This window comes from Schizophyllum commune, assembly GCF_000143185.2.
Source record: "Schizophyllum commune H4-8 unplaced genomic scaffold SCHCOscaffold_12, whole genome shotgun sequence".
In the NCBI taxonomy this organism is placed as follows: domain Eukaryota; kingdom Fungi; phylum Basidiomycota; class Agaricomycetes; order Agaricales; family Schizophyllaceae; genus Schizophyllum; species Schizophyllum commune.
In genome coordinates, this window is record NW_026089549.1 from 130,526 (window position 1) to 155,229 (window position 24,704).

The following is a 24,704-nucleotide window of genomic DNA, read 5'->3' on the forward strand; positions in this document are numbered from 1 at the left end:
GCAGGCACATCGGTCCCGCATTATTGTCCTGCTATTGTTCTCGCGCCCGCCATCACAATAGATCGTCCATAATTGACGCCCTCCGCATCACCATCACCATGCTTCCCGCCGCTCTTTTGGCGCATCGCATACTGCTTTGGTCCATCCGCATACTTCTCCGGCCGTTATCGGCGCCTCGCATGGCGGACAAAAGACAATAAGGCGCGTTTCTTATAAGCCCCGGCGTGAATGCGAGTCATGCCACCAATCCCACACGCCTCGCTCCCGCCTCGTTGATCGAGCGTCTTGTTCCCTCCGCCGGCTTACGGATCCGATAATAAGTGCAACGTTCTCTTTCACTACGACCCGACCACTGCGACGAACCACGCCTACCTTTGACGCGCGTGCCCCGACCTCGCCAAGTCATCTATCTCGATTATTTCATTCGATCTATCATATCACGGCCATGGCTGTCTTCCCCGTCGTCCCCCATATCATCCGCCCCATCGAGGACCCCCAGGAGTACCGCAAGACGGTGCTCCAGCTCTGGGATCTCTTTGACGTCCTCCCGCTCGAGATGCGCCCGGCGCTCAATCCTGGGACCGGATACCCACGCGGAAACGCCTTCCAGGGCGGCTGGATGTATCTACTCGATCGTGGTATGTATTTGCTGTCTTTCCGTCTACCGTCTTCCTCTTCACCATCTTCCCCTCTTCCGTCTTCCTCTTCGCCGTTCTACCCCTGTCGTCCGCCCTGTCATCCCATCCATGCCCCCGTTTATTCACTCATCCTTATTCATTCCTACTCACTCAACCACCACCTAGCCATCCGCTACGCGCGCCACCTCAAGAACGAGCTCGCGATGCTCGAGGCCGTCATGGGCGTCGCGCCCCTCATGCGATACGCCGTCCAGGACGAAATCCCGCCCATCATCGTCGCGCCAAGCATCGAGCAGTACCTCCGGCAGAATGCGTTCTTCCGCTTGCTGTGGAAGGAGCTCCCGGAGGGATATGGCGCGGGCGCGGATCCAGAGAGTATGAGGGATATTGTCAGGGAGGGTGAGTTTCGGTCCTTCAACTCGCAACGTTACGTTTTGCGTGTTACGTTAGGGTTCGACCGTGCTGAGGATGAGAACTGACGACACCCTTCCTCCCAGCCATCAAATTCATCCGCGAAATGCGCGCTACCGTCGAGCACTGGTACCAGGGCCTCGGCACCTCTGACGTCGCGCACTCCTTCGCACTGCTGCACGCGCCGACCCTGCCCACCGACCCGCCCAAGATCCAAACCCATTCGCAAGCGGAACCCTGGCGTCGTCTGGACGAGTGGGTCGTGCAGAGTAAGGTGCGGTGGGAGCTGGGGCGGGAGGCGCGCGCGGAGGGGGCTAGTGCGCTCGCGCGGGCCGTAGACCCCAACGCGGGGGAAGATGGCATATACCGCGAAGAGGGGTTGACCGAGGAGGAGAAGGACGCGTGGCGCCGGCTGCGCGCAGACGCGCTGCTCGCGGCGGACCTCCGCGAGGCGTACGACGAGTACGATTTGGGGTGGGAGGCGCCGGGTCTGGGCGGCGCGGAGAACCCGATGGCGCTGGCGTTCGACGATCTGGATGGCGCAAGCAACGCCGCGTCTCACCCCATGTCTTCCACTTATGACTCATTCGACGAGGAGGACCCGATGGGCGACTTCTCCGAGGAGGAGGCCGACCGGGTGATGCGCTTCTACAACTCTGGGTACGACCTGAGCGCGTTGGACAGCGAGGACGGGGAGAGTACTACGGAGAGCGAGGGCGAGGGCGAGGGCGATGACGATGAGCAGGACTGCGGTCTCGCGGGTAGCGGCCTCCAGGGAGCGGGCTCCCTCACCGGTGGCCTCGACCGCACGACCGCTCCCGAGCAGGTCAAGCGCGGCTCGTTCTCGTGCGCCTTCGAGCCCGCCGACTTCGATATGTCGCTCGACGAGGCGATGCAGGTCGTCGAGCGGCAGATGGCAGCGGACGCTTGAAGTTCAGTTACCGCGTCCGATGCATCCTTGCTCTCCTCTTCACTCAGCGTATCCTCCTTTCTCATGGTTTTTCCTTCGGCTTCGCTTCGGTCGCCTCTTCCCGCGTCTCCCCTCCGCTGCACCCTTGTACTCGCCCCTCCTTCTTTCACCCTAATCTTCTTTCGGATTCAACATTCCCTTGTACCATGTCTATATGCCTTGTAACGACGGACTCCAAAAGTGTAGCATACGTAACATTATTGCTATACCCTTCTCTATCCAAGTACTCTACGATCCTATGCCCATGCCACTATGCGTGTATGCTTCTAATGACGGTCTACCTAGTCCCCCTTGTCTATGTCAAAAGGCTGCGTCCGTTGAACCTCTGTGCGACGTGTAGGCGCTAGCTTGCACTCCACGTGGCGCACACGAGCAGCGTGCCTTGCTTTCCCCGCACGCCCCAGCCAAACAAATACCACCCAAGCCGCGCGAAAATTTCCATCACGGGTTTCTTCCAACTCATTCCGGGCCCGCACTATTGTCCCCCTGCGATGATGCGACCTGGCGTATCGTCAGGCGCTCGTCTCGCAGGAGTCTACCGTGGGCTCCAGAGCGATTGGCGGCCTCAGCTGGAGTCCGCAACTGCCTGACGGCGGTCGGAGGCATCCGGCGTGGGGCGGATTCCTTACCAGAGGTCGTACATCTGTACCTTTCTTCTATCAGTCTATAGTAACCTGATGAATGTTACACGCCGTGTTGAAGCTAGCGAGCTCTGGATTGGTCGAATAACGTTATAAGGGTTGGGGTATGCTTTCCGTGCAAGTCTATCGGGGGACCGCCTTTGGCTATCCAGCTGACCTCGTCGTGCTTCTGGATGACCTTGTGCAGCTTGTACTATGAACAGGGGAAGCAATCCTCCCCGGTTGTGCCCATGCCGACCTCTGAACTCAGCTCGAAAGGGCGACGATGACGGTGAAGGTGCGTAAGCGCAGTGGGAGAACATCACGATACTCACCCGACCAAAGGTCTTCCCGGTGCCAAGGATACGCTAGGTGCGCTCTTAGTTCGTTTCTATCTCCTCGGATCCGACCTTGAAGGCGCGTTCCCCTCTCGCCCTATACAAACCGTTGCCTCGTTGAAACCAGGACGTCCGTCTCGGTGCGTATAGGGGACCCTCACGTCCATATCGGCTTCGCAAGGTAACCTCCTGCAGCCCCCAACGTCGACGAAGATGGTGCACGAGCCATGGAGCACCGCTCAGCTGGCCCGCGCCCCATATATTCCTGGCTATCCGTCTGTAGACCGGCTCGTATTCGCGAGCCCCCGCCACTATCTGTGATTGCCGCGCCCCCCGACGTAAGCTCCCGCGGTCCGCTGTATGCTGGAAAAGTTCTGTTTGGCTTCGTCTGCACGTTGCGTCCTCTAAGCTCTCGAGGGGCGTCTCCTTCTTGTCCCCCTCCACCACGTCCAACGTGTCGAGCGCAGCACCATGAGCGCCGTCGAGAGGTGAATATTGGGACTATGATATGGATGAGGGTCTTGCTGATTGTCTACGCACAGCCCGTCACCAGGTTTCGAGTTCCCGGACTTTACGCTGGATCTGTCCGTGCTCTCGAGGACGCCGTCGCCTCAGTTTTCCCTCTCACCGCCTCTGTCGCCAGCCCTTGGGCCCAGGTCGCCAGTCCTAGTGGCCTCGCAGAAGCTGGAGACGCCTCCTGCGTCCCCTGCGCTGCCAGCGGCGCCTCTGGAGTCCCCGACGCCGCAGTCGCCCACGACCGCGCCTCGAGGACGCGCGAAATCGCCCCTCCCACGGTCCATTTCGCCATTAGTGCGGCCGAGCTCGGCATGGCGCCTATCGTCGACGCTCAAGCTCTCCGATCGGCGCGCGACGCAGTCGCCGACGGACGGGCCCGCCGTGTGGAGCCCCACGCAGACGGACACGAGCAGCGTGCTGAGCAGGCCGGGCTCGCTCTCGCCGCGCTCGATGTCGGCGGTGCTGCGCGCGTCGTGGCCGAGGTTGAGTGGCCGGAGGTCGTCGGCTATGGTCATCAACGAGCGGCAGACGAACGAGCATGGGGTGCAGGTCGACCACGGTCGCGCGCGCACGGACGGGTTCCCCATCACCGAGGATGCCCGCAATGCAGCCGAGTCTGTCGATGGGCACTGCGGGCCGCTCGGGCGTGTCTCTGAGGACCGCGCGGAGTCGGAGGAGCTCATCAGGTCGGACGACTCCGCCGTCTCGCGGCCGAGCACGAGCTCGCGGGGGCGTCGGGTTGGGGGTTCTGCGTTTTTGGAGGGGCTCCCGGAGGTCGAGATCCCGTTTGTGCCGCTGCCGGCGCCGACACTGGCGCCTACGGCAGAGGGGAACGACTGGAATGACGTGCTGCGCGCGGTCATGGAAGTCGATGGGGAGGGCGAGCTGCCCCCGGAAGCGTTTGTGAAGGAGGAGCCATCTGAGGAAGAACCCGCTCCTGATATAGAGAACGTCGTTGTCAACGAGGACCACGAGGCAAAGGAAGCCGAGGACGACGCTGCGGAGAAAGCTGCAGCTGCGCTGGACGCTGCTCTCGGTATCGATCGCGCGCTCGATCTGGGTCTCGGAGTCGGGCTGGTGGCTACCAAATCGGGAGCGAGCTCTCAGACTGTCCTTGCGCCTGTGCCGAAGCCTGCTTCTCATCCAGCGCCTGCAACAGCTTCAACGTCAACGCCTGTCGCAGATCCAGCTCCAGCGCCTACCGTGCTCTCCCCCAGCGCGACACCGCCCCGCCCCTCCGAGCTCTTCGCCCGCCCGCGTGTCTTGACTTCGCCTGGGTACGCCGTCTATGCTTCGTCCGCTGGCAAGTCGCAGTTGGTTGGTCGCATGCCGGGCGCGTATCCGCCGACGCCGGCTGCTACGGATAAGCTCGCGACGAGGTTCCCTCTCGTGGAGAAGGAGGACCCACCGTCTGGGTCGGCGGTCGACAAGGCTACCTCGCCTGGACGCAGCGCAGCGCCGACACCACCGAAGACGGCGGCACCGGTTTTCTCTGCAGTGACGGCAGCTGCGCTGCCTTCTGCTCCGGCTGCGCCAGTCTTTTCTGCGCCGCCTCGACCGTCTTCAGCGTCTCTTGCACCAGCTAGACCTCTCTCGCCTCCTGCATCGGCCCAATCTCCCTCACCACCACTCGAGATACCCGTGATTAGACCCAGCCCCGCACACCGCGCGTCCACCTCGAGCCATCCAACAATACCCTTCACCAACGGGTTTGTGTCTGGATATGTGGATGCGCCCAATGGAACCGTGCCGTCGGTATCGTCGCCCAGTGGCATCGGCTCCTCGTCAAACGGCACTGGCTCTCCGCACGGCATCGCGTCCTCACCTAACGGTATCGCAGCGGCCCCCGACGGGCTGGTTCCCTGGCCCGCGTGCGCGTCGGTGTCCTCGCTTTCCAAGTACTCTGAGCCGGATTGGGTGCCGCCTGCAGACGAGCGGGTTGTAGTGCCTTGGACGACTGGAGCGCCCGCTGGAGGGGCGGTGTCGACAACCGGAGTGCCGCCTTCGACGATTACAGCACCGACTTCGACAACTGACGCGGCGCTCTCGACGATCGGCGCGTCGCCCTCGACGACTGCAGCATCTGCTGCTGCTCAGGTCGGGGCGCTTAGTGGGGCTCAAAATGTTGCACTAGCGCCATTCACGGTTGCACCTGAGGCGGCGAAGTCGAATGAAGCGCGGTCAGCTGCAATTCAGGGCGACGCGAAGAAGGAAGTGGATCCGCAAGACGCTCCAGCCGCCGCGAACGTCGAGCCCCCCACGACCAAGAAAGCCTCTCCAGCCTCATCCGGCACGAGCACCCCGCCGATCGCATTCAACGCGAGCATCCCCACGAACGCACTCACCACTGTCACTCCGCCCAACACTACCAATCCCGGCCCACCCCCACGCCCGCTTAAAGCCCCCTCCCGGGCGCACTCCGCGCGCTCTACGGCGACCTCGATGTACACCTCGGCGCTCTCGCATGCCCCTACACCGGCGAATCTGGACCGCGATGCGTGGCAGCCGAGTCCGCACTCCTCCGCGCATCTCAGCCGGCATTCGTCCACGGCGCCTCTCAACGCACGGAGGTCGGGCTCCAGGTCGAGCTCGTCGTCGAGTCCCTCATCCCATAAATCCGGTTCTAGTCAGCGTCGCGATATCCGGGAGCTGGGCCAGACGCCACAGAGCCGCTCGCGCGGGTCATCGCATAAGTCCCCTGCCCGCCGCTCGCGCAAGTCCTCCAGCCGCCATTCCTCCGCCCATCGCTCGTCGAAGGGCACTCCGTCGCCCAACAAGGACCGCAGCCTCCGCCGCTCGCATTCGTCGATCTCGCATCGCGGAGTAGCAAATAAGCGGTGGTGGCGGAGGGTCAGTGCGCGGTGGAATGTGGCGATGGGGATCCTGCGGGGGAGGACTGGGGCTTGATCGTCTGCCAGGATCTCCGACGATGCCTGCCTCCTGTGGTAAGGCGTGCGCGGTGCGAACCTAGCTCTCATTGTGTATGTTGTGTGTTCTTGATCTCCGTGGTCCCTGCGTACTTATTTTTGTTTGCTATATCCCTCTCATGTTGTTGGATCATTCTGCTGACTCTCGGATCGCCCGTCGATACCCCTCACCGCTCATTACTTCCGCCTTTCTGTGCTCACCTCGGATCTCTTCGACTGTTGATACCGGCTTCCTACTTCGCCTTGGACTGTTTATGACTGTTACGGACTTCGTATACCTTGTTGGCTCAGTGGCGCCCTTCTCCTGCTTGAAACTCAGCGGACTGCTTATGACGAGGAAGGATTCTTGCATGTGCCTGGGCCTTTCGCTTTTTGTTCAGGGTACCAGTCATTGAGGTGCTGCGTTTCAATACACCACGGTGCTTCTAAGTATACCTGCGTCCATCCTCGGGAATGCGCAAGCGCCGCCTACATCTGATGTTGCATGCACGGCATCGAAGGCTGATGGGCGCGCGATCTGACCATCGCTTACAATCAACAGGTCATACCCTCTGTCTGATCGCATGCAGGCACGGCGGGGCCGCTGAATGGCAGGCCGCGAAGCAGTGTGATGAGGTGATGGCGCGGATCCCGCTTCACTCTTACGGTGTATCACACTCGGGCGTCTAACACGCTTACGAGCGCCAGCCTGTACACAGTCCTAGTATAGCCTTACACATCAGGGATGCCGGTAGACGTCAGTCATGCATCGATGTACAGGCATAGCGGCCTTCAAACACACTCTTACACCTTTCTACCGCACGCGGAACACATGCCAGATGCGTGGTAAACACCAAGCACAGCGCAGGTGGCGTACCGCCGTCGCCCGCGGGCTGTACAGAACGGGCGTATGCGTCGAGCGAGGGGGCTGCCTCACGACAGCATTCATCCGGGAATATCGACTTGCATGCATGATGAGGGCCTCCTCCGCCCGGCTGCCCAAACGAGACAAAGGGAACAATCGAAAAGGAAACACGTGCGGGTGACAATGGCCATCGGCGCGTGGCCGGCTCCGGACCTGCCAAATCAGGCAGTTCCCGGGGTGCGGTGCCGAGCACGAGGCGCCTGGCACGGAACATATATAAAGGGCGCCTGTGCGGGCCTCGCGCCATCAAATCTCCCCGTCTCGCGCCTGCCTGCGCTCACTTGATTTTTGCTGATCCCGCATACCTCCTGACTTACCGTATACACACCATGATGGCCACGATGAGCAGCAGCAGCAGTTCTCTCCCTAGCACGTCTGCATCTGTAACCCCCACGTCCATGCCCGACTCCTCGCTCGCGGAGTGGGAGGGATGGATCGCGCAGGCGGCCTCCGCGGGTGAGGACGAGCTGTACGATGAGCTGGATGACGAGATAGCGTACCAATTCAAGGTGAGGATACATACAATGCTCGTCTTGTTCGCGTGGCGCTCGCCTGAGGGGTGTCTTTCGTGGCGTCTCTATGGGCGCTTATGCGATGACGATCCGCGCTCGGTGATCTTTCTTGATCTCGTATGCATCCCTCTAACCTCCTCCCAGCCCCGCCAACAAGTATGGGTTCGTGATTCCAAGGGCCACTGGCGCCTCGGCTACGTCAGACCGACGGCCCCACGCATGAAGGCGGCCAGCCCGGCGCAGCGCGCCACTCGGCGAACGCGCACAGTAAGTATTGACCTTCGGTCCAGTCATTCGCTTTCTTGCTGACGTAGCACGCGCTAGCGCACGGCACCGCCAAAGGCTAGTTGGTTCTACTCCGTGATCTACGACCGCAAGTTCCGGCGCGAGTTCTCGCCGCAGAAGGGCGAGATCAAGCTGGACACTCCGTATTTCAGGAGGCTATACGCGGAGCGCAAGCTGACTGGGCTGATGTGAAGCAAGCCCAGTGGGTTGATGTGTATCTCGACGCTCAGCGACATAGCGGACTGATGTGAGCACACGCTAACGCACACGACGCGCGGTCGGCAGGTCTGGCGGCGGCGTTGACGAAGAGTAACGAACGTAGTGTACACTTCTATAATGAGGAAATAATCAATCTCTGCACCCATGGACGCACTAGTATCTAGCCGCAATGCAAGACGTGCAGTGAGCGACGATGGAATGCGCACAGGGAGTCACGAAGCAAGACGCGTAATGCAATAAATAGGTAGATCCGGCTGCTTTCACGCAGAGAGGGTGTACATAATAACAAATGAATAAATACGGAAAGAATAAATACGGAAAGGGGGAGAGAGGTGTATAAAGGCCAGAGACAGCGCTCTTTTCCTGCATCGCAGAGGCGAGGAGGAAGTCCATCAAGCCTGAGCCAGCTTAACGCGCCGTGCACTGGCAGAGCAGGCAAGCGACCGGAGCGTCTTTACCACGCATCAGGGTACCGTTGCTGCACCGCTTTGTCTGCGGGTTGTAGGTGCAGTCTCCTCCTCCGGAGAAGCAGTGCTGGGCGGTCCTGCACGGGGTGGGGTCAGTGTCGTCGAAGGACGATGAAAAGGCGGGGCGAGGAAAGAGGAGGATATGATCGCTTCCGGTGAAAAAGATAGATAGATAGACAGGGAAGTGATAACAACGAGATCGTCGCTGGCGCGCCTTTCGCTAGCGAGGGGAAGACGGTATACAGCGAAAAGAAGAAAATAGACAGAGAAGGATGAACCGATGACAGAGAGAGAATAGCCAGTGCGAAAGGAAGGAAAGGTAGACGAAAAAGAGGAGGAACACGGAGAAAACGTAAAGGGGAGACAGGCGCCTCACTGAGCGTTGCACGACCCGGCCTCAGCGGTCTGAGCGTCCTTCAGGCCGCAGTTCTCGCGGTCGTCGGGAATCTCGATGTCGCGGGACTCGAAGGGGATGGCCACCGCCGACGAGGCGGCGAGCGCAAGGGCAAGGATAGAGAGGGTGAGCTTCATTGCTTGAGTCTGACTATGAATCGGTTAGCGATCCAGCGGCCGAGGTGAATGTCTGCTTACAGTGCGATAGACAACTTAGGTGTTCAGCTGCGAATAGGCTGAGGGCTGACGAGCTTGAGGATGTCCAGACTCGACTCGCTTGTTCGTCTTTTATAGCAGGTCTCCAGCGTCGCCAATGTCCTAGCTGCAAGGAGGAATATCCGACCGATTCCACCGGACGAGGAGGAAAATGAAACTATCATGGCGCGGTGAGAACATCACGAGATAGTCAAGTTTTGCGATGATGTAGTGGATGTACTCGGGTTTTTGTGAATATGGGTGGAGCATTTCGCAGTAGTGGACGCATCAGTGAAGAGACGCTGGAGACTTTTGGGTGTATCGCATTAGCGCGTGACCTCTCGGACTTGTCTGGCCACGCAAGCTTCGGTGCAAGTCAGAGTCCGGAATGGAAAAAAGCTGATCTGTGAGTTGATAAGCTAGAACAAGAGGTGAGAAGCTAAACACCAAGGTCTTCTGGTGCTGAGATAGCGGCAAAACAGAGTAAGTAGCTGAACCAAGCGCATGAGATGACTCGAGAAGGCAATGCGAAGCATAGAGGACGCCAACGTTGCTTGACAGTTCGTGGAAGCCTTTCGCATTTCTGTGCGGAAGCTGGCATCTAGAGGCGTTTGCTGAACTACAGGAGGACATTGGTCGCGCTGCAGAAACACAAGCAAGCATCCATGATCCCTTGCTGGTCGCCACAGCCGTCTCAAGAGCAACTATCAAATGCAATATCCCAAGCGCTCCATTTGCCCCTTCTATTTCTAGACGTGATAAGTCAGTCAGCGCAGAGATATCCCGAATCCGACGCGAAGAAAGCACCGTTAGGGGTCCTTGTATCCCACGATCACGAAATATTGACACAGCGTGGACTGTTCTTAACTACCAGTTCAAAGCCATAGAGTAGAGAGACAGAGATGTTTCTTCTGCGGACCATACACTGCTGCGAGAGACATCGAGAACTGGACGGATGAATGAGGGTCTGTGACAGAGTGGAACCTGTCACGGGACGTGACGGGCGCGACGGCACTATGTCCGCGGACCTCCGGCGGCGGCGCGATCGATGTCGCGCTGTCACCATCGTCCTCGACCACTGACCACCACCGTCCATTCCCCCTTCGCCAAGAATGAGTTACAGCGCTGCGCCTCAGAGCACTCTGCCATACCCCCCTATCCACAAGGACGCGAAGTTCGTCGTCCTGTCTGACTGGGATGGCACGATCACCACGCACGACTCAAACGATTGTGAGCGGCCAGCCGTGTTGCGACGAGTGCACGAACTCATTCCCTTTTGTTCTCCCTTCGCCAGATATGACGGACAACCTTGGCTATGGGCTTGAGAAGCGCCGCAATGGCAACCTAAGTGTTCTCGCTGGCGAAGTTACCTTCCGGTGCGTAGCAGTAGTGTGCGGCGGGGATCGACTCTGACTGGCGAATGATCCTTTAGCGACGAGTTCAGGAAGATGCTCGGCAGCGTAGTCGCGAATGGGCACTCCTTCGAAGAGTGCAAGCAAGTCCTCCGTGACAGTGAGTTGAGGTTCGCGACTGCTCCGTCTTCTTTGCCCTCGTCATTTCCCATCCCTCGGCTGCAACGTCTCTGACGGTCCATTCAGACATCAAGCTTGATGAGGGCTTCAAGCCTTTCTACTCTTGGTGCAAGGAGCACGGCGTTCCGGTCATTATCGTCTCAAGGTACGCTCGCTCGACGCTCCCCAATCAATATCTCCCTTACCTGCTTACCAGCGGCATGACCCCTACCATCCGCGCTGTCCTCTCCAACCTCCTCGGCGAGCAAGCCGCAGAAGAGATCGAGATCATCTCGAACGACGTTGACATCAAAGAGGACGGCACCTGGGAGATCAAGTTCAGGCATCCGAGCAGGTTCATACCCCCATCCCCTCAATGCCTTTAGCCCTCCACACTCACGCCCCTCACAGCGGCTTCGGCCACGACAAGTCGCAAGCCATCCTCCCCTACCGCGCGCTCCCCAACCCGCCCACCCTCTTCTTCTTCGGTGACGGCGTGTCCGACATGTCCGCAGCCGCGCACGCAGACCTGCTGTTTGTGAAGACAAAGTACTACGGCGAGAACGACCTGCACGAGTACTGCAAGCGCGAACAGATCCCGCATGTGCTGATTGGGAGCTTTGCGGAGGCGATGCCGCTCGTGCAAGCGATCGTCGAGGGTAAGAAGACGGTGCAGGAGGTGATCAAGGAGAAGGGGTGGGCACCTCAATGAAGTGAGCGGCTTGACTACTTAGATGTCTCAACATAGACTGCTAGTACACCTTCCGCAAAAGAATGTATAGACTAGAGGGCAGCGAAGACTTACACTGCAACATTCACAGCAAAGTGCCGAAAATCGTGGGAAAGGCTTAGAGGCTAATCCCAATCAGGCAGGTCTTGACAAGTCCTTCTCCTGCTCCCCCTTCTTCCGCAAAAATTTGTGCTCCACAGCCGTCAGAACTCCTCGCTTTCGATCACAGAATGACATCAAAAACAATGACGAGAGTGGGATTCGAACCCACGCTCCGAAGAACTAGATTACCCTGAAGCGTGGGTTCGAAACCCACTCTCCTGATTCTAGCGCCTTAGACCGCTCGGCCATCTCGCCGTACGCAGTTGGTTAGATTGCCAATACAGATCACATCCTATGAGCGGATGGCTCGAACGCTCTAACGGGTTGTGGCTGCACACGAGCCCGCTGTATCCAAAGCCACAGAGGTAAGCTCCTCGCCACGATTGATAATCATAGAGCCTGTGCGAATTTTGCGCTGGGTGTGACGTGGATCACGCCTTCCCTCTTAACATCAGCCATCATGTCTCTCCAATCACCTCGGTCTATCGATCCGTATGCTTACCTGCTTCCTTTATAAGGCCAATTCACTTGACCAAAGGCCATAACAGTGTCAGAAGACCCCTCCAACACCCAGCAATTTATTCCCAGTGACTACAGCACGACCTACGGTGCTCTCGTTTGAAGCCGAATCCCTTCCCAGACAAACTCGTGCCTCCAGGACGACTTCGCACTTAGATGCCTTACTCTGCGTTCGAACATGTCGAGCCTCAATATCCCTGCTCTGCTCGTCGAACTCGGTTCAATACCTCTGCCAGTCGCCGGACGTTTCGTCGATGAGTCCAGTTCGTCAATCATTCTGAGATCACCTCGCTCCTGCTTACTTTTAGTCAGCTATCCAGGTCACTTACTCGGTTGCTGACTACGCACGGAGCACCAGACGAGCTACCAGTAGAACGATATGGCTTGACGGTCCTCGGTTTCGTAGAGCGCCGACGCAGGACATCTCCGATGTTGTTCTGAGTGCACTGTCACCCTCGGGTGAGATGGAAGCCGTTCTGCGCGAGACCGCGGACAGGAAACGCGTCGTCGAGGTCTGGCGCGCGGGACAACTTGACGTATCACACGACGTGACGGAGGCGCACGACGGGTTCTACAGTGACGGTTAGTGTGATGTTCTTGGATTCATCTTTAGTACTAACCTTTCCTTCAAGCGGCGTATGGGACGCTGCATTTCTCGCCGTCGGAGACAGCAGTGATCTACGTGGCCGAGGCAAAACCACCTCAGAATGCAGATCCTGCGTACAAGAAGTTCGAGTACGTTTCCGCTTGCCATGTAGCAGGAAATCACTGACGTCTCGCAGGTATACTCCGCCTCTGGGAGAAGGATACCCAGGTCGCAAGCGGCCCACGGTGTTCATTCTTCGCTGGGCAGCCCCGCAGGCGTCTGTTGGAGAGCACTGGGAGTCCCCAGTTCTTGCATCGCTGGACCTCATCAGTGCCTCGAAGGGTGTACCGACTCGCTTCGGCCAGGTTCTTTTCTCACCATACGACAAGGAGGAGCGTCAGCTGTACGCGACTGGTTACGACTTGGCACCAGACGGACGCCTTCTTGGCATCGTCTACTGCGCCAATCGCCCCAGTGGGATCTGGCACCTGACGATCCCTTCGGTTGAGCGGAAGGATGAGGCCGCCGAAGCGAAGCCCGTCCGCCTCGCTGTAGACTCAGCGACACGCTTGACTCCCGCCAACTTGGCCTGCCGCTCGCCTCGCATAGACCACGCATCTGGCGATCTCTACTTCATCGCTTGCCCTGTAGGCGGACCGCATGCATCTACGACGACCATCTGGAGATTCCCGATAACCTCTTCCACCATCGAGAAGGCCGCGCCGCAGCTCGTCCTCGATGTCGTGCAAGACCCCTACGCTGATAGTGCGCTCGATGACCTGGATGCGCCTTTTCCAGGCTTCTATCCCGGCAGTGTCCTCCCGAAGTCCCCCTTCGTCACGATCAGCGACAAGCTTTATATCGTCTCAGTCACGACCTGGCGTTCTCGCGATACCGTCGTAATGATCTCCGCGAACAAGGTGAGGGACTTGTGTCCCGGCGACGAGGTTGTCAGCTGGGCGGTGCTAGACGTACGCGGCAACAAGATCCTCGCAGTGCGCAGCTCGCTGTCGATCCCGTATGAACTTGCTGTGGGCAATTTGGATGAGGCAGGGAAGGTGACGTGGAGCGTCGTCGAGAAACCTGCGCTAAAGCCAGCTGGTACGTTGCTTAGCAAACTTGTGGCGTTGCTCGCTTACCCTGCTTCATCAGTTCGCGACGTCCTCAGTCGTATGACGACCTCCGTCTTGCAAGTGCCGGGGCACAAGACGCTAGAGGGACTTGTGCTTAGTTTGTCCGGAGGCAGCACAAATGGAACACCACCTCCGACTATCCTTGAGCCTCACGGCGGCCCTCATATGGCTGCTGTACCGGAGTTTTTCCTTCGCACGGCAGTCTTTGTGGCAGCTGGATGTAAGCTTCGTTCTATCGTCGCCGTCATATCTCCCTTTCGACTCCCTTCATAGATACTGTTCTTCAACCTAACTATACAGGCTCTCTGGGCTTCGGCGAAGCTGCCGTCCGCGCACTTCCTGGCAACTGCGGCAGACTTGACGTCGAGGACTCCCTTGCGGTCCTCCGCGAGCTGATCCGGCAGGGGAAGGCATCGGACGACCCACGCAAGTTGTTTTACACGGGTGGGAGTCATGGCGGCTTCATTGGTGGACATAGTGAGTGCAGCAATCCCACCTGACCTACTTGAGTTGTTCTAACGCTTTCGCGTAGTCGTAGGCCAATATCCAGACCTCTTCGGTGCCTGCGTCCTGCGCAATCCAGTTATTTCTGTGGGAGAAGTATCGACTTCGGATATGCCGGACTGGTTCTTCAACGAGTTTGGTATTGAGTATCCAGTCATCGACAGCGACGGCGCGAAGCGTAAGCAGGGTCAAGCCTTGCTTTTCCTCAGTCATCAGAACTTGACTCTTGCTTCTGCAGCACCGCTCATGACACCCGAAAACTACGCGCGTCTGCATAGCGCTTCACCCATCGCGCACGTCGAGCGGGTGCGCACGCCTGTCTTGCTACAGGTCGGCGACTCGGATTTGCGTATCGCACCGACAAATGGCTTGGGCTACTACCACGCCCTTCGCGCGTATGCATACAAAGAAGATGGCCTGGAGGACACGGAGAAAAGCAGTCGAACGAACTTACTCGTGTTTCCGGGAATGAACCACGGTTTAGATGGGCTGGAGGAGAGTAAAGCGGTGATACTGTCGACCTTGGCTTGGTTGGGAAAGTGGGGAGACAGGCCTTGAGGTATATTGCAGTTTAGTCAGTACGGACAATCTCGTGGCAGCGTACACTTCGTGCGAAAGGCGCTTGCTAGTAGACGTTGATCACCAGCGACATCGAGGTTCGAACATGTAACATGTATTCGTTGCGATTGCGCGTAACGTGGATCACGCCTTTCCTTCCCTCCTTCGCCAACTCCCGGATTTCAACACCTCGGCCCATCGATCCGTATGCTCACCTAATGCATCTACAGAGGTCAAGCTCCTTGACCAGAGCCTTCACCACCGCAAAGCGCTCCGCATTCTGCGCCTTTTCGAGACCCAACGTTTCCTTGGTCACGATAAGAAGGCGCACTTCGTCCCACACAAGCTTCGTTACTCCCGGCGTACGGCTACCTTCATCTCGAAGGAGCTTTTACTCGAGCAGCTGCCTTTCGGTGAGCTTAGGCATGACAGATCTCAAGCCCTCTGCGCTCTTCGTAGAGCTCGGCTCCATCCCTGTGCCAGTTGCAGGACGTTTCGTCGACGATTCCAGTTCGTCGTCATTCATCATGAGGAACCTCGCTCGCTACTGACCATTTTCGAAGCTGTGCAAATTACCTATTCGGTAGCTGACTATGCGCGGAAGGTCAAGCGGTCGACGAGCAAGACGATATGGCTAGACGGTCTTCAGGCTCGCAGCGTGCCGGTACAGGATGTTTCGGACGTTCGTCTGAGTGCCGCATCTCCCTCTGGAGAGCTGGAAGCTGTTCTGCGCGAAACTGCTGACAAGAAGCGCGTAGTCGAGATCTGGCGTGAGGGGCAGTTGGAAGTCTCCCATGACGTGACCGACGCTCACGATGCGTTCTACAATGACGGCAAGCCGGATACCTAGGAATGTATTTTGATGTGCACTAATACCACGTTCAGCGCAATACGGCACGCTGCAATTCTCTCCGTCCGAGACTGCAGTGGTTTATGTAGCCGAAGCAAAGACTCCCAACCAGACGGATCCGGTGTACAGCAAGTTCGAGTGAGCATTCATTTGCCACTGGTCAACCTTTCTCCTCAGCATTTCGCAGATATACACCTCCTCTCGGCGAGCGGTATCCGGGACGTAAGCAGCCTGCAGTCTTCATTCTCCGCTGGGCGGCCCCGCAGGCCGCCGTGGGGAATCACTGGGAGACTCCGGCGCTACGTTCTCTTGAGTTGAGTAAACTACCCAAGGAAGCGCCTACCCGCTTCGGCCAGGTGCTCTTCTCGCCATATGATGCCGACGAGCGTCAGCTCTACGCCACCGGGTACGACCTGACGCCCGACGGGCGCCTCCTCGGGATCGTCTTTTGCACCAATCGTCCCAGTGGGCTCTGGCAGCTCATCATCCCTGGTTTGGAGAAGTCAAGTGTAAGCACAGAGGACAAGAAACCTGCGGCTGTCACCGTTGAGTCTGCCTCGCGTCTGACGCCTGCCAATCTGGCATGTCGTTCGCCTCGCATAGACGAGGGGTCCAGACAGCTCTACTATATCGCTTGCGCCGTGGGTGGACCGCACGCGTCCACGACATCCGTTTGGAAGCTGTCTGTACCCTCGTCAACAGCCGACAAGGTCACTCCTGAACTCGTTCTCGACGTCGTCCATGACCCCTACGCTAACAGCTCACTGGACGACCTCGACGCACCTTTCCCAGGCCTCTATCCCGATATTACTCTTCCCAGGTCCCCTTTCGTCACGATCAGCGACAAGCTCTACATCGTCTCGACAACGGCCTGGCGATCCCGTAACACCATCGTCCTGATCTCCGCGGAAGATGGCACGGTTAAGGACCTGTGTGCTGAAGAGAGTGTTGCTAGCTGGGCCGTGCTCGCGACCGATGGTGACAGGAAGATTATTGGCGTACGCAGTGCACTGTCGATCCCGTATGAACTCGCAGTGGGCACCTTGAACGACACGGGAAAGGTATCCTGGAACGTCATCGAGCGGCCAGCGCTCAAACCAGCTGGTATGTTGATTGATGTACGCGTGAACCGGTGCTTATTCAGGTTCCCCCAGTCAAGGACGTCCTTGGTCGGATCACTACCTCCGTATTGCGCATGCCCGGGCATAAGACGCTTGAGGGCCTAGTTCACTGTGCCTCCTCTGCTGGAAGCAGCGCTCCCCCTCCGGCCATCCTTGAGCCTCACGGTGGGCCTCATGCGACCGCTGTACCGGCCTTCATTCCTCGCACGGCAGTTCTAGTGGCGTCTGGATGTACGTCTTCTGTCGCCCTTCCTTCTCGGTCTGAATAAACGCCCACGTTGCCTCCAGATACGGTCCTGCAGCCCAACTACACCGGCTCACTGGGCTTTGGTGAAGCAGCCGTCCGCGCGCTGCCCGGAAACTGCGGCAAGCTCGACGTCGAGAACAGCATCGCCACTCTCCGCGAGCTGATCAAGCAGGGAAAGGCGTCCGACGACCGGCGCAGGCTGTTCTACACTGGCGGCAGCCATGGCGGCTTTATCGGCGGGCACGGCGAGTTCATGAACGGTCCTGTACTGTAGGCGACCTGCGCTGACAGCACGTTACAGTCGTCGGTCAATACCCGGACCTCTTCGCCGCGAGCATCCTGCGCAACCCTGTCATCTCCGCGGGCGAGATCTCGACGTCAGACATCCCGGACTGGTATTTCGCCGAGTTCGGTGTCGATTATCCCGTCATTGAAAGTCAAGGAGCAGGGCGTAAGTGGTTCCCCTTGTTCTTCATAAGTATGTTGACACTTGCCTCTGCAGAGCCTCTCATGACTCCCGAGACTTACGCGCGCCTCCACGCTGCGTCTCCCATCTCGCACGTTGAGAAAGTACGTACGCCTGTCTTGCTCGCCCTGGGTGACTCAGATCTCCGGGTGTCGCCCACGAACGGTTTGGGATACTACCACTCCCTTCGTGCGCATGCCTACAAGGACGGAGGTTTGGAAGACGCGGAGAAGGGGAGTCGCGTCAGGCTGCTGATGTTCCCCGGGATGAACCATAGTTTGGATGGGCTGGAGGAGAGCAGGGTGGAGATTCAGGCGACTTTGGAGTGGCTGGCGAAGTGGGGATCCAAGCCCTGAGCTCGAGAGCGGCGAGCCATGATGACCTAGCATCATCCACTAGTCATCAGACTTAACTTGGTGATGCTCGTGTGCAGCGCGCCGTTAAAGGTTGGATCGAAATGATCGACTGTGCAGTAAAGAAACGAGGATGGACTCGTCCGGCAACATGACTGACATCATAACGGCATGTGTGCATAGAGGGTAACAAAAGCATGCAAAAGTACATAGACATCAGACCGTGTACAAGACCCAGCGCGGCATGGACGAAGTCCTTCCGCAGCGTGGAAGAGATCCCCGGCGTCGGCGTAAGGCCCTTACGCGGCGTGGGCGGCCTGGAGCTGCTCCTTGTGGTGGGCCTTGATGGCAGCGACCTTGGCCTTCTTCTCCGCGACGCGCTTGGCGAGGAGGGCGTCGAACTCGGTCTTCTGCTCCTTTTGGCGCTCCAAGCGCCGGCGCTTGACGGAGCGGAGGTGACGGCGGCGCTGGAGGCGCATGGGGGTGACGAGGCGCTGAATTTTCGGGCTGCAGACTGTCAGACGTCGCTCGATCCCTGACGTACGCGTACTCACGCCTTGGTGTACGGCTTCGCGTTCTCCTTCTTCCCGCTCTTGACCTCGCGGCGCACGACGTACTTGCGGACGTCGTCGTCCTTGGTCAGGTTGAACATGCGGCGAATCTTCGTCGCACGCTTGGGGCCGAGGCGCTTGGGGAGCACCTGGTCGGTGAGGCCCGGGATCTCAGCATCGCCCTGCTTGACGATGACGAGGGAGAGGACAGCGATGTCGGGGCCGACGATGCACCCGCGGACAGACTTGCGCTTGCGCTCACCCTCGCGGCGGGGACGGTAGCAGCTGTGGCCCTCGCTGAGGAGGAGGCGCACACGGTGGGGGAGGAGGACGCCCTGCTTCATGGGGAAGCCCTGCTTGTCGTTACCGCCAGTGATGCGGAAAACGTAGCCCTTGAATTCGTCGCCGAGGGAGTCGCCGGGGACTTCCTGGGACATTTTCTTGTCGTAGAAGATGCGGCTAACGATCGATCAGGACGCAGCAAAGGGAGGAGGCTGTAGCACACGCACTACTTGCGCTCCTCATCAAGGTCAATGAGCTTTTGCTGCCCCGTCGCGGGGTCTGAACATCATGAGTACGAGGTCAAGTATCGCGCCGATCGCGACTTACTCGCGATGTTGAACTTCATGGCTGCTGTTCACGGTCAGTCAGCACATCCGAGACACAGGTGCGGCATAACACACCTTGAGGAGATGGTCTTGACCTCGAGCGGCGTCGGCGACGGCGGGCAGCGGGCGATGAGTCTTGACTTTCGGGGCACTAACACGAGTAAACAATACCTCTAGCCACCGCATTGGGACAAACTATACAGCTGCTCGGCAAATGCCGACTCTCGCTGTTCGATCAGCAGAACCACGAGATTACGCCCCAGTGCTGCTCGCCGTCGCGCGTCCTCAAGATCATCAAGCCGGTTACGCCTTCCCCCTCCAAATGTGAGTGAAAGTGACGCCCATAGATTGTCCAGGACGCTGACAATTCGCGTCAGAATCCACCATGGGTCGCATGCACGCTCCCGGCAAGGGCATTTGTACGTCTCTTGTCAAGTTTTCATCGGCGCCATCGCTGAACTCCGATCAGCTGGCTCTGCCCTTCCTTACCGCCGCGCTCCCCCGGCGTGGTTGAAGACGACCCCGGAGGACGTCGTCGACCACATCACCAAACTCGCGCGCAAGGGCATGACCCCCTCCCAGATCGGTGTCACCCTCCGCGACGCGCACGGCATCCCCCAGGTCCGCTTCGTCACGGGCAACAAGATCCTCCGTATCCTCAAGTCCCAAGGTGTGTCCCCTCGCCCTCCCGTATGACCGTATCTCATGCACCGGCTCCTTGCGCTTCTCCCTCTCCCTTTACGCCTGCTTCGCGCACGTAAAATGCCTTTTGTTTGGGGATAGGACTTGGCCCATCCATCCCTGAGGACCTCTGGTACCTCATCAAAAAGGCGGTCGCCGTCCGCAAGCACCTGGAGACCAACCGCAAGGACAAGGACTCCAAGTTCCGCCTTATCTTGATCGAGTCGCGTATCCACCGTCTTGCTCGCTACTACAAGACGAAGCAGCAGATCCCGCCGACGTTCAAGTACGACTCGGCTACCGCGTCGACCCTCGTCGCGTAAGCCAGTCACTTGCAGGTGGTGGTTTGGAGGATGTAGCGTCTATGTCGTCTACCCATGTATCCTTGTACGTTCTGTTCTATGCACCTATGCAGCATGCCCAGCACGTCCCTTCCGATCTGAGCACCTCCTTAATCAAGATGCTAGTCGCCTCATGTCGTGTCGCAGTGGATGCTGTTCTGCTGTCCGTCAACATGTCTTCGCTGCGCGTCGATCAGCCCTTCGCGAAATGATGTCTTCCATGGCGTTGTAAGGCTGCATAAGTACAATAACAATAGTAGCAAAGCATGATCCTCGATATGAAAGCGTTATAGTACACTGGTCGTGATAGTACACAATACTGTACAGCCTCGTAGTATGTCTCAGTAACTCGCCACAAACTCCTCCCCCAGTTACCTGGATCCATGTACTAACGTCCCAACCCTCCTACCTCTCTCCAATTCTGTATGCTTGTCTGCCCACATCCTCCGGAATAGATCCTTGCTCTCCTGACATGTCAACTTCCTCCTCCCGTCGTCCGAAACGTCGCCCAACTCGACGAAGCTAGCGCTGCGCTCGAGCTTACAACTACCTTCCGAGCCTCGCATCGTACGCACGTCGTCCGGACCACGCATGGTCCGCGACCGTGCAGAGGGTGTCGTAGGGCGCGTCGGGGGCGTGCAGGGGCGCGAAACAGGGGTAACCGAGCGACTGACTGCCTCCCAGCGACTGAGCGGGACCGTCTCCGAGCGGTTGGCCTCCCAACGACTCGGGGGCGCTGTCTCTGAGTGGTAGACAGGGATCGTCTCCGTCCTGTTTGCCGGGCTCACCGTCCGTCCCCCAAAGTTGGTCTCATCCGGGATGCTGGGCAGTCCTCCGGCCGAGACGGCAGCCACTTTGCGCATGTCCGCGCTGCGCGAGCGCGTCAGGCCGCTGGCGCGTGTCCTAGCCAGGCCAGTCCCAGTGCTCCGCTTGCGGCTCAGCTCAGTGCGTGTCCAGTCCGTGCTCTGCTTCGAGGGCAGCTCGGCCGCGCTCCGTTTACGAGACAACTCGACGGTGCTCTTCTTTCGAAGGATTTCCGCCCGCGAGCGTGCTGGCGACACTGCACGACGCACAACGTTCACGCCTTCCCTCTTCGGCCCTGGTCCTCGCCAACGAAGATCCCGGCTCGCGCGACTGGTCAAGGTAGACGCTTCGCTGCCTGGCGTGGGCGCTTGTGGGCGCGGTGGCGGTGGCGAGCGCGAGGTCCGCTCGTCGGACGTGCGCTCCGGCGTAGGCGTCGGCTGCAAGGAGTCAACCTCACGCAAGTATCCCACTTCATGCAAGGACCCCATCTCCTGCGTGCACGAGTCCGCGTCCTCGGTCAGGCTCGGTGGCGCCGAGCCCGGGCGGCTGAGGATGGGTATCGTCCGACTCGCCTGGCCGGACGAGTAGCTGTCGCTTGCGGTCTGCTTCAGCCGCGTCGGGCGGCGCGTGACCGACGCGGACAGCGTGGTCGGCTGCGCGCGCGGTGGCGTGGGAGTCAGCGAGTTAGACGAGGGCGGAAGCAAAGGCGGAAGCAACGGCGGCGGCTCCGTGCGCTCGCGGTACGCCGCATATCCATGGGCCTTACCTCCCGCGCGCCCGACGCTGGCAGAGGTCCGAGTGCCGCTGCCGCCGAGCTTGCTGCTGCTGTTGAGCCTGCTGCTGCTCTTCTTCCGCACAGCCAGCAGGTGCAATTCGCGGCGGAAGCGCGCGTTCCCGTCGTCCGTCTCGCTCACGCCAGACGTGTCCGCGGGCGCGTACGTCGGCGCAGGCTTGGTGACCGTAACGCGCCGCTCCCCGCTGCTGTGCACGCGGCGCTGCGTGGGCGGGCGGAGCGTCTCAAGTTCCCACTGAATGATCTCGGCGTCATCGTCGCCAGCGCGCGGGCCCGTGTCTTTGTTAGGCGCGCTGGGCTTGTGTGGCGCGGGGGCCCGGCGCGGCCTCGTCGGCGTCTGGTTCCTTGTCATCGTGCAGTGGGGTGTGCAGGGAGGTGCGTGCAGCTTGAGTGTGTGGCAGTGTGCTGCGTGGCGGCGGGGGACGGAGAGTGGCGATGATGATGGACAAAGGGAGAGCCGCGACGGGCGCTTCCCGGTGTGCGTGGGCCGTCACTTCCCTCTTCCGGTCAGACTCGTGCCCGGGGCAGCTGATGAAGCATGATTGCATTGTTTACTGTATAGGTACCAAGCTCTTGGACAACAGGGTGTTGCTTGCCTAGTGCAGTATCATTGCTACGTTGACTGGGGACCTGATCTACTCTTTCACAACATCTACGAGTCCGATCTCTGTAGGATCTGCTGGCTCGCGCCTAGATGTACACCGATACGAGATCTAAGCTGATTGTATCGGGAAGGCTTCGCCCGTGCAGCCCTTAGTACACACAGGTATAGATGTGGAGCTGAGCTTTCGTGTTCATCGTCTTCGAAGGAGAGGAAGTCTTATGCACACATGTACGATGGCTTCCCTCAAGATAATCCCTGTACGCAGTGCTGATGGACGATGGACCATCATGAACCTTCTGCATCATCGAAAGTGGCTGCAGTGAGCGCTGTTCAGCTCAGATAGAGCTATGAGAAAGCACGACAGGGGGGATTCGAGAAGAGATGATGAGGAACGAAGGCTACGAGGCCAAGGTGCATTGCGTGGCGCCAGCGCACGTGACCCTGTTCCTTTGCCACGCGACAATGCCGCGGACTCCTCGGTGCCTGCAAATATGCCATAACAGGACGCACTTGTCCCGCACGCACGGTCAATAACGCTATCGAAAGTCGCGTTCCCCTCGTTTGACCATGTCTCGTGAGTACACTGCTCATGAGAGGGGACTTTGTCTGACGCGTTAGATAGAACCGGACTATGTGACCCTGCCCAGCCCTCCATATGACGGCGTCTCCCAAGTCGTCTTTTCCCCCAAGAACCCCGATCAGCTCTTGGTGTCGGCATGGGATACGGTGCGTCTCCAGCTATGAATATGCGTGCATGAATGCTAACATGAAGTAGACAGTGCGGCTGTACAAAGTCGGGGAGTCCGAGAAGGACACGGAGATGAAGGGGAAGTTCGAGCATCGGGCGCCTGTTTTGTCGTGCGCGTTCGACAATGAGTCGGCTCATGGGTTCAGTGGAGGGCTGGATACATATGTCAGACAGTGCGTTCTTCACCCTTGCTATGAAACTTGAACTAACTGTGCATAGACTGGACCTCGAGACGGAGAAGATCACCCAACTGGGCTCGCACGACAAGACCATCTCCACCATGTCTTTCGCCCGCCAGCCAAGTGCGTCCCTACGCTCTCTCCATCAACTTTTCCGTTGACACCCCCTTAGATATCCTCGCCACCGGCTCTTGGGACCGCACCGTGCGCCTGTGGGATCCCCGTTCCTCATCCGCCTCCTGCCAGACCTCGTCTCACCAAACGCCAGAGCGCGTGTACTACATCGATACCGTCGGCAACTACCTCGTCGCCGCGCTCGCCAGCCGCCTTTTCGCAATCTACGACCTCCGCAAGATGGACCAGCCGATGCAGCAGCGCGAGAGTAGTCTAAAGTTCATGACGCGCAGCCTCGCGTGCATGCCGGATGGCACGGGTGCGTTACCCACGTTGCCAACATGAGGCTGATAGCTGACGGGTATATAAAGGGTACGCGACCGCATCCGTTGAGGGCCGCATCGCTGTCGAGTACTTCGATCCGTCGCCCGCGGCACAAGAAAAGAAGTACGCGTTCAAGTGCCATCGCTCTACGATCGGCGACGTAGACTGCGTCTGGCCCGTCAACTCTCTCGCCTTTCACCCCATGTGCGTCTGCGCCTTTGTCCTTTGTGCCGGACGTCCTTTTGATCGATGCTCTTCGTATCCTCTAGCCATAACACCTTCGCATCCGCCGGCTCAGACGGAACAATCTCGATCTGGGACCACAAGGTCAAGAAGCGGCTGCGTCAGTACCCCAAGTTCGACGCGCCGGTCGCGAGCATCGCGTTCAGCTGCGACGGCACAAGGTAAGGACGCTATCTTGCGATGGAATATCCCTTGCTGATTGACTAAAGACTTGCTGCTGGTGTTTCCTACACTTGGGATGAGGGTCCGGACGCTCTGAACAAATACCCCGCGCCTTGGGTTGGCGTCCGCAAAGTCGGTGACGAAGTCAAGGTGTGTGTCTATCATGCTCGTGCGAACATCGCTAACGGAGAACTAGCCGCGCACCAAGTAGGGCTTCGGCCTGCTTTGGCCTCTTCCTTGCAAATTCATGGTAAATCGCACACGTTGGCCACACGTGTTGTATATACTCGAGACATCGAGTTTCTTGCTCGCCTCCCACAGGACGGCGATCGCACTTGTACTGTGCTAGTGATGTAGATTGTTAGCGTAGGCAATGTCAGTGGCATTCCGCATGTATTGGGCACCCTCACGGCGCTGAACGTCGCATTAACAGTCACGTGAAATGTGACAGCTCGCGTACACACGCGTGTTTGCGGC

General features: G+C 58.8%; 12 protein-coding genes and 1 non-coding gene across 13 annotated transcripts; 8 read left to right on the forward strand and 5 right to left on the reverse strand.

Moving 5' to 3' along the window:
• Window positions 1-238: 238 nt before the first annotated feature.
• SCHCODRAFT_01039430 (uncharacterized protein) lies at window positions 239-2,286 on the forward strand. The gene is made up of 3 exons (XM_003027375.1): window positions 239-638; window positions 804-1,037; window positions 1,136-2,286. Exons 1-3 carry the CDS (start codon window positions 446-448, stop codon window positions 1,978-1,980), a joined length of 1,272 nt encoding a protein of 423 aa, XP_003027421.1. The 5' UTR covers window positions 239-445; the 3' UTR covers window positions 1,981-2,286.
• A 993-nt stretch (window positions 2,287-3,279) lies between these two features.
• Window positions 3,280-6,850, forward strand: SCHCODRAFT_02639813 (uncharacterized protein). Its single transcript, XM_050346106.1, has 2 exons — window positions 3,280-3,465; window positions 3,520-6,850. The coding sequence occupies exons 1-2, from the start codon at window positions 3,449-3,451 to the stop codon at window positions 6,398-6,400; spliced, it is 2,898 nt and encodes a 965-aa protein (XP_050197807.1). The 5' UTR covers window positions 3,280-3,448; the 3' UTR covers window positions 6,401-6,850.
• A 719-nt stretch (window positions 6,851-7,569) lies between these two features.
• SCHCODRAFT_02639817 (uncharacterized protein) lies at window positions 7,570-8,531 on the forward strand. Its single transcript, XM_050346107.1, has 3 exons — window positions 7,570-7,833; window positions 7,981-8,103; window positions 8,161-8,531. The coding sequence occupies exons 1-3, from the start codon at window positions 7,657-7,659 to the stop codon at window positions 8,311-8,313; spliced, it is 453 nt and encodes a 150-aa protein (XP_050197808.1). The 5' UTR covers window positions 7,570-7,656; the 3' UTR covers window positions 8,314-8,531.
• A 12-nt stretch (window positions 8,532-8,543) lies between these two features.
• SCHCODRAFT_02081077 (PRI3-like protein) lies at window positions 8,544-9,501 on the reverse strand. Its single transcript, XM_003027653.3, has 3 exons — window positions 9,399-9,501; window positions 9,184-9,347; window positions 8,544-8,884 (listed from the first exon to the last, which is right to left on the reverse strand). Exons 2-3 carry the CDS (start codon window positions 9,336-9,338, stop codon window positions 8,749-8,751), a joined length of 291 nt encoding a protein of 96 aa, XP_003027699.1. The 5' UTR covers window positions 9,339-9,347; window positions 9,399-9,501; the 3' UTR covers window positions 8,544-8,748.
• SCHCODRAFT_02590072 (uncharacterized protein) lies at window positions 8,548-8,884 on the reverse strand (the record flags this gene model as incomplete). Its single annotated transcript, XM_050343977.1, has 1 exon — window positions 8,548-8,884. A coding segment is annotated over exon 1 (186 nt), but the record flags the coding sequence as incomplete, so codon positions are not given.
• Window positions 9,502-10,442: 941 nt separating the features above from the next.
• On the forward strand, window positions 10,443-11,731 carry SCHCODRAFT_02639820 (uncharacterized protein). Its single transcript, XM_003027378.2, has 6 exons — window positions 10,443-10,625; window positions 10,690-10,771; window positions 10,828-10,907; window positions 10,994-11,072; window positions 11,124-11,261; window positions 11,318-11,731. Exons 1-6 carry the CDS (start codon window positions 10,508-10,510, stop codon window positions 11,616-11,618), a joined length of 798 nt encoding a protein of 265 aa, XP_003027424.1. The 5' UTR covers window positions 10,443-10,507; the 3' UTR covers window positions 11,619-11,731.
• Window positions 11,732-11,882: 151 nt separating this feature from the next.
• Window positions 11,883-11,993, reverse strand: SCHCODRAFT_t240. Its single transcript has one exon. It is a non-coding gene; the product is annotated as a tRNA-Leu (tRNA).
• Window positions 11,994-12,254: 261 nt separating this feature from the next.
• Window positions 12,255-15,125, forward strand: SCHCODRAFT_02639825 (alpha/beta-hydrolase). The gene is made up of 7 exons (XM_050346108.1): window positions 12,255-12,520; window positions 12,570-12,839; window positions 12,890-12,992; window positions 13,040-13,944; window positions 13,996-14,196; window positions 14,277-14,453; window positions 14,509-15,125. Exons 1-7 carry the CDS (start codon window positions 12,436-12,438, stop codon window positions 15,036-15,038), a joined length of 2,271 nt encoding a protein of 756 aa, XP_050197810.1. The 5' UTR covers window positions 12,255-12,435; the 3' UTR covers window positions 15,039-15,125.
• Window positions 15,126-15,184: 59 nt separating this feature from the next.
• SCHCODRAFT_02590080 (alpha/beta-hydrolase) lies at window positions 15,185-18,078 on the forward strand (the record flags this gene model as incomplete). The annotated part of the gene is made up of 7 exons (XM_050343978.1): window positions 15,185-15,548; window positions 15,602-15,871; window positions 15,924-16,026; window positions 16,076-16,992; window positions 17,043-17,240; window positions 17,298-17,516; window positions 17,558-18,078. The coding sequence occupies exons 1-7, from the start codon at window positions 15,257-15,259 to the stop codon at window positions 18,076-18,078; spliced, it is 2,520 nt and encodes an 839-aa protein (XP_050197811.1). The 5' UTR covers window positions 15,185-15,256.
• A 296-nt stretch (window positions 18,079-18,374) lies between these two features.
• Window positions 18,375-19,342, reverse strand: SCHCODRAFT_02590082 (40S ribosomal protein S6; the record flags this gene model as incomplete). Its single annotated transcript, XM_003027654.2, has 5 exons — window positions 19,310-19,342; window positions 19,236-19,259; window positions 19,136-19,187; window positions 18,630-19,085; window positions 18,375-18,582 (listed from the first exon to the last, which is right to left on the reverse strand). Exons 2-5 carry the CDS (start codon window positions 19,252-19,254, stop codon window positions 18,375-18,377), a joined length of 735 nt encoding a protein of 244 aa, XP_003027700.1. The 5' UTR covers window positions 19,255-19,259; window positions 19,310-19,342.
• A 143-nt stretch (window positions 19,343-19,485) lies between these two features.
• SCHCODRAFT_02639830 (40S ribosomal protein S13) lies at window positions 19,486-20,338 on the forward strand. The gene is made up of 4 exons (XM_003027380.2): window positions 19,486-19,558; window positions 19,612-19,653; window positions 19,704-19,904; window positions 20,018-20,338. The coding sequence occupies exons 2-4, from the start codon at window positions 19,620-19,622 to the stop codon at window positions 20,236-20,238; spliced, it is 456 nt and encodes a 151-aa protein (XP_003027426.1). The 5' UTR covers window positions 19,486-19,558; window positions 19,612-19,619; the 3' UTR covers window positions 20,239-20,338.
• SCHCODRAFT_02639834 (uncharacterized protein) lies at window positions 20,238-22,481 on the reverse strand. Its single transcript, XM_003027655.3, has 2 exons — window positions 20,404-22,481; window positions 20,238-20,302 (listed from the first exon to the last, which is right to left on the reverse strand). Exon 1 carries the CDS (start codon window positions 22,203-22,205, stop codon window positions 20,628-20,630), a length of 1,578 nt encoding a protein of 525 aa, XP_003027701.1. The 5' UTR covers window positions 22,206-22,481; the 3' UTR covers window positions 20,238-20,302; window positions 20,404-20,627.
• Window positions 22,482-22,972: 491 nt separating this feature from the next.
• SCHCODRAFT_02639839 (WD40 repeat-like protein) lies at window positions 22,973-24,623 on the forward strand. The gene is made up of 9 exons (XM_003027381.2): window positions 22,973-23,031; window positions 23,080-23,183; window positions 23,233-23,378; window positions 23,425-23,507; window positions 23,557-23,817; window positions 23,870-24,026; window positions 24,092-24,226; window positions 24,275-24,377; window positions 24,424-24,623. The coding sequence occupies exons 1-9, from the start codon at window positions 23,025-23,027 to the stop codon at window positions 24,436-24,438; spliced, it is 1,011 nt and encodes a 336-aa protein (XP_003027427.1). The 5' UTR covers window positions 22,973-23,024; the 3' UTR covers window positions 24,439-24,623.
• The last annotated feature ends 81 nt before the right edge of the window (window positions 24,624-24,704 follow it).

Coding starts and splice junctions, on each gene's coding strand:
- SCHCODRAFT_01039430 (XM_003027375.1), top strand. CDS start 446: ATGGCTGTCTTCCCCGTCGTCCCCCATATCATCCGCCCCATCGAGGAC. Junction 639..803: donor GATGTATCTACTCGATCGTG/GTATGTATTTGC, acceptor ACCACCACCTAG/CCATCCGCTACGCGCGCCAC. Junction 1,038..1,135: donor GAGGGATATTGTCAGGGAGG/GTGAGTTTCGGT, acceptor CCTTCCTCCCAG/CCATCAAATTCATCCGCGAA.
- SCHCODRAFT_02639817 (XM_050346107.1), top strand. CDS start 7,657: ATGGCCACGATGAGCAGCAGCAGCAGTTCTCTCCCTAGCACGTCTGCA. Junction 7,834..7,980: donor AGATAGCGTACCAATTCAAG/GTGAGGATACAT, acceptor ACCTCCTCCCAG/CCCCGCCAACAAGTATGGGT. Junction 8,104..8,160: donor CCACTCGGCGAACGCGCACA/GTAAGTATTGAC, acceptor AGCACGCGCTAG/CGCACGGCACCGCCAAAGGC.
- SCHCODRAFT_02081077 (XM_003027653.3), bottom strand. CDS start 9,338: ATGAAGCTCACCCTCTCTATCCTTGCCCTTGCGCTCGCCGCCTCGTCG. Junction 8,885..9,183: donor GCCGGGTCGTGCAACGCTCA/GTGAGGCGCCTG, acceptor CACCCCGTGCAG/GACCGCCCAGCACTGCTTCT.
- SCHCODRAFT_02639820 (XM_003027378.2), top strand. CDS start 10,508: ATGAGTTACAGCGCTGCGCCTCAGAGCACTCTGCCATACCCCCCTATC. Junction 10,908..10,993: donor CAAGCAAGTCCTCCGTGACA/GTGAGTTGAGGT, acceptor CGGTCCATTCAG/ACATCAAGCTTGATGAGGGC. Junction 11,262..11,317: donor AAGTTCAGGCATCCGAGCAG/GTTCATACCCCC, acceptor CGCCCCTCACAG/CGGCTTCGGCCACGACAAGT.
- SCHCODRAFT_02639825 (XM_050346108.1), top strand. CDS start 12,436: ATGTCGAGCCTCAATATCCCTGCTCTGCTCGTCGAACTCGGTTCAATA. Junction 12,840..12,889: donor CGACGGGTTCTACAGTGACG/GTTAGTGTGATG, acceptor CTTTCCTTCAAG/CGGCGTATGGGACGCTGCAT. Junction 14,197..14,276: donor AGTCTTTGTGGCAGCTGGAT/GTAAGCTTCGTT, acceptor CTAACTATACAG/GCTCTCTGGGCTTCGGCGAA.
- SCHCODRAFT_02639830 (XM_003027380.2), top strand. CDS start 19,620: ATGGGTCGCATGCACGCTCCCGGCAAGGGCATTT. Junction 19,654..19,703: donor CGCTCCCGGCAAGGGCATTT/GTACGTCTCTTG, acceptor AACTCCGATCAG/CTGGCTCTGCCCTTCCTTAC. Junction 19,905..20,017: donor CCGTATCCTCAAGTCCCAAG/GTGTGTCCCCTC, acceptor GTTTGGGGATAG/GACTTGGCCCATCCATCCCT.
- SCHCODRAFT_02639834 (XM_003027655.3), bottom strand. CDS start 22,205: ATGACAAGGAACCAGACGCCGACGAGGCCGCGCCGGGCCCCCGCGCCA.
- SCHCODRAFT_02639839 (XM_003027381.2), top strand. Junction 23,379..23,424: donor CTGGATACATATGTCAGACA/GTGCGTTCTTCA, acceptor AACTGTGCATAG/ACTGGACCTCGAGACGGAGA. Junction 23,818..23,869: donor GTGCATGCCGGATGGCACGG/GTGCGTTACCCA, acceptor GGGTATATAAAG/GGTACGCGACCGCATCCGTT.